Source organism: Pteropus medius, unplaced genomic scaffold, assembly GCF_902729225.1.
Source record: "Pteropus medius unplaced genomic scaffold, Ma_sr-lr_union100, whole genome shotgun sequence".
NCBI classification, from domain to species: Eukaryota; Metazoa; Chordata; class Mammalia; order Chiroptera; family Pteropodidae; genus Pteropus; species Pteropus medius.
In genome coordinates, this window is record NW_024354503.1 from 3,681,043 (window position 1) to 3,691,611 (window position 10,569).

At 40.6% G+C, this 10,569-nt stretch overlaps 1 protein-coding gene across 1 annotated transcript; it reads left to right on the forward strand.

Annotated features, from left to right (window-relative positions):
• The first annotated feature begins 325 nt into the window (after window positions 1-325).
• Window positions 326-8,005, forward strand: NCMAP (non-compact myelin associated protein). Its single transcript, XM_039854194.1, has 5 exons — window positions 326-471; window positions 621-688; window positions 2,301-2,389; window positions 5,617-5,701; window positions 7,860-8,005. The coding sequence occupies exons 3-5, from the start codon at window positions 2,308-2,310 to the stop codon at window positions 7,999-8,001; spliced, it is 309 nt and encodes a 102-aa protein (XP_039710128.1). The 5' UTR covers window positions 326-471; window positions 621-688; window positions 2,301-2,307; the 3' UTR covers window positions 8,002-8,005.
• The last annotated feature ends 2,564 nt before the right edge of the window (window positions 8,006-10,569 follow it).

The window sequence follows — 10,569 nt, forward strand, 5'->3', positions numbered from 1 at the left end:
AGCCAGGAAGAAAAGCTGGCCAGTATGGCGGGGTTCAGAGGACTTTTTGCTGGGAGTCCTGGAGACCTGGTCTTCGGGAGGAGGGGACAAACAAGAGCTGGGAGGTTTTAGGCAGGGCCCTAGGCTTACAGGAGAGCAGAGGAAGTGAAGGCAGAGCCCATCCCGTATGGATCAACAGGGCCTGGCCATAGTGGGTCAGGTCAGTCTGAGGCTGAAGCTCCTGTGGGCCAGGCAGGTCACAGCCACCAGAACCCCCAGTCTGAGTGCGGATAAGCTGACCCCAGTAGAGGAGTGTTTCCATCAGGAGCTGGGAGGGTGGAGAAGCTGTAGCCCAGAGGTGGGGGCTCTTGAAAGAGGCCCACTGTGTGGACCTAGAGAGGCCAAAGCCTGGGGAAGCCAGCCCAGAGACGACAAAGACCAGGAATGATGGGAGACGATGGAGTGGTCCGTTGTCACAGCAGTTTGGCAAAGGTTGGTGTGAGGAGCTGAAAGGCTGGAGACAGAGGGTGGAAATGGCTCGTGAAGAGCTTTTGCTGCCAGATCGGAAGTGTGGGCACTGGGGAGATGATTGTTTTTTGAGTCCAAGACCACGGTCAAACCTACAGTCTCTCTCTCACTAGAATATGAACTTCTGGAGGCAAGGAGTTTGTCTTTTATTTCACTGGTGTATTCCCAGCTCTTAGTACAGGTCAGTCACTTGGGTGCTCGGTTAGTATTTGTTTCATAAATATGTAGACCCACAATATATACAATGGCTAAGGATATATGCAATGTTTATGGATATAAACTATGTTTATGGGTATATACTATGGTTACGGATATATAAGTAGTAATCATTTTGAAACTTTGAAGAAAAGAATACACATTAATGGCCAAGGTAGTAGTGATTTGGGGAGAGGAAGGAAATGGAATTGAGATAGAGAAGGGACTTCAACTAAATCTGACTATTTTTTGTAAGTGAAGAACGGAAGACAATGTGACTGGAAACGTGTGTTCAATACGAGTGGCGGGTACATGGGCTCCTATTCTATTATTCTTTATAATTAAAAAATATGTCCTGCTTTTAAGAAGAACACAAATTCATGCACAAGTATTTTGTTAAATGTATAGAATATTTCTTCCCTGGAAGATGGAGTAACTGCAGTTGAGACGTTGTGGCTTCTCAGGATCACAAATAGATCTGGATCCTTCTTCACTTGGTGGAGGTCCTTCGCCGGCCTCCAAATTGTCAGCAGCTACAGTAGAAGCTTTTGCTGCTCTGAGAAGCAAAATCTGCTTCGTTTCCCTTCTTTTTTGATGCCTGTGTCTCAGAGCATTTATCATTTTGTTGTGCTTAGAATATAATTCTTGGTGGAGGATCTCAACACTTGTTTCTGGTGGTGTGACATCATATTAACTGTGTACCCCCTGGGTCACTCCTGACCTGGCAGATTACAGGATTGGGAACTTTGATTCCTACCAGTGTCAGGGAAAGAAGATGTACTGTGCACTTGGAGAACATGTTTGAGTCCAAGCTCCGCATCTTCCTAGCTGTGTGACTTTGGTCCACTCACTCGACCACGCTGAGCCTCCGCTTGCTCAGCAGCAAAATGTGGATGAAATGAGCTGCTGCAGTGGGCGAAGGCGTCTGGGACAGAGCTGGGTGCATGCTAGACGCTCAACACGCATTAACTCTCCTCCCATTGAAGGCTTAGGTCTCCCTTCTCTCACCCCCAAACCACACCTGTCCTTCAAGGCCCATTCAAATCGATCTCCTTGAAATCTGTCACACAATTCAATGGCTCATGTCACTGACGACTTAATAATCAGCTAGTTTTTTCATCTGCTTTTATTTTTTTTTTTCTTAGAACGTAAAACTTTTGAAAGCGAGAATATTTATGGCATCATGGTGAGGTAGTGAAAGGCCCACTAGCGTGGGAGGCAGACGTCCTGGGCTAAATTCTACTTAGGGCTCCACGTCGCTCTAGGGGCTTCGGTTTCATCAATCGAAGGGCAGTAATAACCTCCCTCGTGCAGTTTCTAGAAGATCAATTGAGACATTCTGTGTGAAACCTAGTCATGAGGAGTTTAATAAATATTGTTGAATGAATTTACATTGCTTTGAAAAATGAAGTTCTTTATAAATGTCAGATAATTTTTAATTCCCCACAGTATGTAGTAAAGGGCCCTGTATTGCCGCTAAGAGAAACCGAAGGCTTGAATATTCTCTAATCATCTAGGTAATAACCGAAAGAAGCCACGTACAGGGATTTTAAAGGTTACAATGATTTGAAACAAAATTTCACTTTCATTCTCACCAGGATCGAGATGACCACGGCCACCCCTTTGGGGGGTACCACCTTCTTCTCATTGAACGTGACCACTAGAGAAGAAGATTTTCTGTACAAGAGTAAGGTCAACTTGGCTTGGCGGCTGGGGGAGGGATGGTGGGACAAGTGTCGTATTCAGCTCTTGGTGTAGAGGTCAAAAGTTGGCCTCTGAAGACAAGACTGCCTGGGTCTCAGTCTCAGTTCTACCGCTTGCCAACTAGGTGACCTTGAGCACGTGACTTCACTGCTCTGTGTCTATTTTCTCATCTATAAGATGGTGATATTAAGAAGCTCCCACATAAGGTAGGTTGAGGACTAAAAGAAATAGTCCATGTAAAGGGCTTAGAACAGCCTCAGTGCATACTGAGTACCTAATGCGTATTATTATTATTATTACTATTACTAATTTTCATTAGGAAGTTTCAAGGTCTAGAAGACAATGGACATTTGAAACTTTTGTAAGATGTCCCTAAATGAGTCCTCTTAAAGTAAAGCTACTTTTGTAGTATTTTTGCAAGGCAAAAACATCCCATCAATTCACAAAGGAGTAAATGAATGTAGGTGGGAAGAGTTATCCCTGGGGAGACATTTGCCAGGAATAAGGGGACCCCAAGAGGAAAATTTGAGGACCACTCTTCAGAAAACCAATTGATTGCATTAGGGGAAGTTTGAGTCCATTTCCGTCATTTCGGTTGACTTGGCATATACCTCTATGAATGGAACAGGTCTCCTGATACACGTGGAGCATTGCCCCCAGCAATAAACAGGCAGTGATGCTGCCAGGATGCTGGATTAAGGGCAGGAAGTTTCTCTTCTGTGGAGACCCAGACAGAGTCGCTCTTGGGACAGGATCCCATGTGTTAGCTTGCTCCTTGCTGGGTGGGGAAACCTACAGAGGCCTCTGAGGTATATCTCAAAACAGTTCCAAAGGGAAGTGCAGGGTAGATAGAATCATATTCGGCAAGATGGGAATAATTCTGTTGTTATTTAACTGAAAGTCATGATTCTCAACTAGGCGATTTTGCCCGCCTAGATAGGATTAACAGATTTAGGAAATAAAAATACAGGACACTCAGTTAATTTAGACTCTAAGCGATAATTTTTTAAAATGTGAGGATGAGCAATGCAATATCTGAGACATACTAAAAAATCATTCATTGTCAGAAATTCTAATTTAAATGGGTATGCTATATGTTATCTGGCATCCCTACCACCAAGGGACATTTGGCAATGTCTGTAGACATTTTTGGTTGTCACAGCAGGGGAAGGGGTGGGAAGAGACATGCTACTAGCATTTAGTGAGCAGAGGTCAAGGATGCTGCTAAATATCCTACAATACACAGAACAGCTTCCAAAACTAAAAATTTATCCATCTGAGGTTGAAAATCCTGAAGTAAACTATCATCACTGGACAAGTTACTCCATGATGGATTCCCGATCCCTCCTTTTTTTCCTTCCAGTCTTTCTTCCTATGAATATTGCACATAGTTGGTTTATTTTTTAAGTAAACCTTTATAAAAGCATTACATTAATATTTTTTTAATTTATAAATTATAAGCACACATCTGGATGAATTTTCACAAAATGAACACGTCTGTGTAATCAGCCTCCAGATTAAGAAACAGACCACCACCAGTATCCCACAAGTCCTGTTGCCCCTTGCAATCACTATCCCCCTCTGCCCCAGAAGAACCCACTATTCCAACTCTACCACCAGAGATTCGTCCTACTTGGTTTTGAACTTTACAAAAATGGAATCGTATCATACGTTACTCTTTTGTATCTGGCTTGCTTTGCTCAACATTATGTTTGTATGCACATATTTTAATGGTTGTATCGTAATGTGTATATATGTATTTGTGGGTATGTGTAATATATTCTATTTTCTACACATCATTTAAATTATAGTATAATATGTTGTAGGTGTATCATACCTTATCGAACTATACTTATATTTAGAATATGAATAATGTTATAAAAAACATCTTCATTCATACAGCTTTTTCTATATTTAGGATTATTCTCTAAGATAAACTCCCGAGAGTCCAATAGATTGCTTTAAAGTATTAACCTTTTAATGGTTTTTTATATTTGCAATATCAATTATGACAATGATGTTGATCTTAAACTTAAAATTAGAGTTGGACATTTAGACTGAGAACTAACACTGAAATTAGAATCTGAGACATTCACCATAGGCTTGTTTTTAGTAGTGCAAAATTGAAAACAACCTAAATATCCTTAATAGAGAATTGGTAAACAAATTATGGCACATCCAAACAATGGAGTACTCTACGGCCATCAAAAATCATGAAGAACAATATGTAATTACATGGAAAGATTATCAGGTCATTGTTATAAAATGGCATATGGAACATGGTTCCATTTTTATCAAGTGCATATTCTCCATACTTATGAAAATTTTCTTAAGATGGATACTCATAGAATTAATAAATTATTCAAAAAGATTGATAGATATTTAATATGCATATGTACATATACATTATCACATTCTTGAATGAGTATGTGTATACGGTTGACTCTTAAATAACCTGGGTTTGAACTGTGTGGGTCCATTTATATGAAGATGTTTTTCAGTAAGTACTGTAAATGTATTTTCTTTTCCTTAGGATTTTCTCAATAACATTTTCGATTCTCTACCTTATGTTATTGTAAGAATGCAGTATATAATACACATAACACAAAAAACATATGTTAATTGACTATTTATTTTATTGGTAAGGCTTCCAGTCAACAATGGGCTATTAGTAGTTAAGCTTTCAGGAAGTCAAAAGTTATACATGGATTTTCAACTGCACTGGATGTCAACAGCCCTAACCCCTGTGTTGTTCAGGGGTCAACTGTAGATGATCGGTGATTCTTGGGGCAATGAGGTCTTTATCCTCCCCCTCCCTTTTTTTTGCTCGTAGTTATATTTTCAAAATCAAGTACAAAAATCGCATATTACTTTTGTATTACCAAAAAGAGGGAAGGGTTTTTTGCTTGCCTCTTTCACAAAAGAAATTTAAAACTGTTAGGGCTGATAAGAACATGACAAGGCCTAAGACAGAATTTTGGCAGGGAATGTGCTGAGGACGTGGTTCTCCAAGCCCTATTGGGGGTAGGGTTGCACTGCCACTCTAGATGTGACTCTGTCCTGGGGCCGGCAGCGAGTGCCAGCATTCTCTCTTCCTCCCCCTGACCCAGTGTAGATGTCAGGTGCTGCAGTAGGGACCCCCTCCCAGTCTCTGAATGCTTCTCTGCATTTCGGTTTGCATATTTGCCATCTCTCCTCCTCTTCTCATAGGTTCTGGAGCCATCGTTGCTGCCATTGTGGTGGTTGTCATCATCATCTTCACCGTGGTTCTGATCTTGCTAAAGATGTACAACAGGTATGGGATGACTTGGGCTTTAAAACTGTCTGGTCCCTTCAGTGATGCCAAGATGAATGGGAACTAATACTTGTGGATGCCTGTCATGTGCCCAGCAGTATCCATGAGTCCATCATCAAATGCTCTACCTTTTGTGGGTCCTGTTTTGATATCTGTTCTGCTTTAGTAACTTCACAGTGACCAAATATTCTTGTACTTGGAGAAATATTTTTTAAATATAACGATGATAGTGAAAATGATAATGGCTTTGAACGTTGTGGTAAACACCTGTATGTAATTTATAGACAATAGAGGAATGTTTCAGTCCTCTTAGGGTCTCTTCTGCTAGGTTGTATTCCGGGGACCACATGAATATTTAAGGTGACAAATAATGGAATGCATATACATGAGATGCCACTTTCTGGGACCAAATAGGAAGAAATAAAATAATATAACTCAATTGCATGAACAATAAATTTTGTGTTATTATCTTATGTGTTATCACCTCTAGTCACAACTTTGCAGAAGGTAATTCTTTTCAGGGACGATATCAAAATAAAAAAACTATAAATATATCCACATCATGGAAGACCAGGAAGCCATTTTAAAAGAAAAATATCATAGAATCATATTTATTGGTAAGGATAGCTGTTTACATTACATTGTAAAAGTTTACAAAACAGTATGTACATTATGATCATATACTTGGGTTACACACACTCACACCCAAGGAAGGTTCAAACGAGTCACAACAAGGTGTTAACAACCAGTGTGTCTGCATGATAGGATGGCTGGTTACTTGGCTGCTGGTTGTTGCAGGGGAAGGAGCTGTGCTTCCTTATATTTGAGGAGCAGTAAACATGCATTGTTTTTATAATAATATCAATATTACTTATAATAGTAAATAACATATATTCATCTTTTCCTGCAAGACAGGGTTCTAAGCTCCTTATATGTATTAACTCATTTACTCCTCACGACAACCCTACAAGGTGGGTACTACCTGATCTTTCAGGCATGAAACAGGCACAGGAAGATTAAGTAACATGCCCAAGATTACTCAGCCATAATTGCAAAAGTTGAGATTCAAGCCCAGTCCCATCTGGTTTTAAAGAAAGTGCTCCCACCATAATAATAACATTTAATTATTTTTAAAAATCTTTGGAGTATTATAATTTGAATCTATTTCAAACTAGGAAGTGGTGTCAACCCCTAACATCTACCGGTCACTCCTCTCCATCACTGCTGCTGTTCTAAGCCCCTTTTCTAGGTTTTAATGTGGATAGGGACTCTTTTCACCCCACTTTGTTTACAGTGATGTCTGGCCTGGGTTCAGTCTTTGGTTTATCAAAACCAGGCAAGTCATGTAACTTCTTAGTGCTGATTTTATCATCTTTAAAATGGAAGGGTCCCAAAGTATAATAATTGCAGTATGGTTACATTAGAGAATGCCTTTGTTCTTAGGAGCATTTAGGGGTAGAATACCATGATGTCTGTAACTAACTCACAGGTGGTTTATGATTTAAAAAAAAAAAATACTCTGTGTGTACGTATATGTGTGCATAAATGTGGCTGGGGAGAGAGAGAGAGGGAGAGAAAGCAAATGTGGCAAACTGTTAACACTGGGCGAATTTTTCGGTGAAGGGCATTTGGGTATTAATTGCACTTTTCATGCAACTTCTGAGGATTTGAAAATTTTTTAAAAAATTATGATAGGTCAACAAGATGAAATATCATGTAGATGTTAAAATTAATGATTGTTTTGTTAGTTACTGAATTTTGTGGTGTATAAAATGAAAAACAGGATATGTTTTAAGTACATTCTCTTCTCAGCTTTGTAAAAAGTTACTAAACATTGCTAGCAATAAACTTAGCCAGCATAATGAGAGTGCAAAATTTAACTCATATTACAACTGAATAGAAAAAAAGTAATATCTTCATTTTGCTTTTAATATAGCCACCTGACACTTTACTCATTCATTAATAGGAAAAAAAATTAAAAATCCAATCTAGCTGAAGTCTAAGGTCCCTTCCAGTTGAACAGTTCCATGGTTGGCATCAAACAACATGATTTAACGACTATCTACATTAATCTTGTCGCCAGAGCTATAGTCATAGAGCCTGTTCCCCAGAGCACACAAGGGGAGACACTCAAGTGGGTGTGCGTATCTCATTGCAGGAAAATGAGGGCAAGGCGGGAGCTGGAGCCCAAGAGCCCCAAACCAGCCACCCCTTCTGCCCAGGGTCCCAACAGCAGCAGCAGCCAACACCCTGCCACTGTGACCTTCAGCCCTGTTGACGTCCACGTGGAGTCTCGGTGACCCCTACCGGGTAATATTTCAGCTATTATCGAAAGAGCCTTCTCCAGTCAAGACCAAGAAGCACATTTCTCCTCTGGCAGCTTCACTATGAGTTCCTTCTTGTCAGGTCTACAGGGGCATCTCATGCAAGCTCTGATGCTTCAGGCAACCCCCAACCCCATCCTGCCCTGCCCTGCATGGCCCCACCCCAACTATGACCGTATCCCTGCTGCCCCACCAAAAAGCCGTATGACACTTTCTTGTCATCTGAGAAGGTAGAGCTATGTGGGTTTAACTCTCTCCCCTCAAGCACAATAGCTAGACAGACAGACAGATAGCCCAGGAGTCTTTGGTCAGGGGTCAGGCGTCAGGCCATGCTCCTGAGAGTGTCACAATGGGGTCTGCTACTAGGTTCATATCAGAGTAAGGGCCATGTCCGCAGCTTTGCAGAGCCAAATATTCAGTCTCATAATGAGGCAGAGGGGAACTAATTTAGACTAACTAACGAGAAAACCAGCTTGTTAATTTGTAACTTGTTCCAGTACTAGATGATCGCTAGTTAGCTCATGACTATTGGTCAGCCTATTTTTTTCCTCCTTGAGAATGGTTACACAGAAAACTGAATTATCTGTTTAAACTGAAGCTTTCTACTTCATTAGTAAAGAGTCAGATTAGAAGGAATAGGGTGACCTCGATAAATAATGGCCTCTAGGACCAAAACTCCTTGCAGTGTCCATGAGCCTTGGAACATGCCTGGTGGCCAGTTAGACCCTATCTCCCCCTCCAGGCTGGATTAACCCTGACTCACTCTAATATCTAGGCTCCCCTCGATTTGGATTCTGATCAATCCTCACTCTCCAGTTAACAGTTACCTCTGAGGACCAGGATTTGTAGACTGATTAGATTACAACTCTGTTACCTATTCTCTTCATGGTTGCCTTGCAGAAATTCAGGACATATACGTTGTACGACATTCACAAACCATTTCTCTGTAGAGAGCTGAGCTCTTTGATTCTTCAGCCTGGAGTACCATCTACTAAGAGGGGAAAGCATTTTGGAATTAAGAAGACCCACCTTCCGAACCCAACTTCCCCATTGCGTGGCCTTGGAAAAGTGACTTGACCTCTCTATACTTGGTTTCCCGGTCATGAAGTGGGAATGATAACATCTGCTTCACTGGGTTATGATAACAAGTCAAGGTCTTAATAAAGCAGCTCCGATAGTGCCTGGCACCAGCAAATAGGAGCCAGCATTATTGTTGACGATATTTCTTCAATTGCAAAACATATTTTTTTTTACATTTTAATGATTCTAAAATCAGAACATGCTTAAAGTTCATGGGTCCGTTAATGTAGTTGTTATCTCTCTCTCTTGCTCTCTTTCTTTCAAAAAGCTGTTTTGTTAATCAATTGTGTTTTTTATCCCCCAATTGTGTTTAAATATCCACCAAGTACCAGCCGCGTTGCAAGGTGCCTTTGCACAAGTCATCTCATAGGATTTATTTTTCCCAGTAACACTAGGAGGTATTTTTTCCATTTGCAGATGAGAATTTCAAACTCAAAAAGAAAAAGTACCTGTCCAAAGTCACATGGCTACTAAGTTGCAAAGACAAGACTCAAGCCCAGGTCTCTTTGACTCCAAAGTCTATCTTTTCATTATATCACATTCTTCTCCACCTGTCTAGAAAAACATGGATTCATTTGTGAGTTGAACAAGAGCACAGGCTTGTCTTTGTGTTTGAGTGGAGGTCAGGGGTCTAGCTTCCAAACCAAAAGTTAGGGGCAAAGCCACTCTGGTAGCCTCCTTCGGGCTTCCATGATTGTAGATAAAGGAGCCCCTTCTAAACCCACCGAAGCTCTAAGGATTTCTGATTCATCACCCACCACTTAGGCTCATGGAGTGAGGCGTGGACCTAGGGCAAAGCCATTTCCTTAAGGACTCAACCCCAGATAGGTATGTTTCCCAAACATATTCTGCTTAAAAAGAAAAAAATTGCTTGGAATGTTCCAGCCCTAAAACCAGATTCTTCTGCCCACAGTAGAATCGTCCCAGAATTACTAGGGGAATTATCCTCTGGTATATCTTCTTTTGCTAAATGAAATTTTGGAAATAGAGGAAAGAGGGGAAGGTAGAGAGGTGAGGGGGAGGAAATAAAAGGGTTTTAATATTTTGTTTTAATAAAAGTCTTTTAAGGGCTCCTATGTGTAAGTTGAGGTGTTGCTAAACACATGAAGTCAGTCCCTGCTCTCAAGGGTCTGCAGCTGGTGTCCTGTGACAGGGATCTTGCAATGTGGTTATGAATTTTGTTTCTGACAGGAGTCTTTTCTAACTGAGCAGATGCTGCCTTATTTGGCCACTAAATCAATAAAAGATATTGAATGCTTAAAGAAAAATGTCTAAAAATAAAAAGTTTTAAATCAAATGTTTGTTGAGTTATTTCAATTAAGCTTAGAGCTAGCAAAGACTTTTTCTAAAAACTTCCTCTCCCTGACAATGTAAACAGAGTCCTGTGGGGAAGACTGAGCCTTTTTAAACATTTTGTTCTCACTTCAAAAGTGATGGAAAAGGTGGGTTACTATCAACGGACCT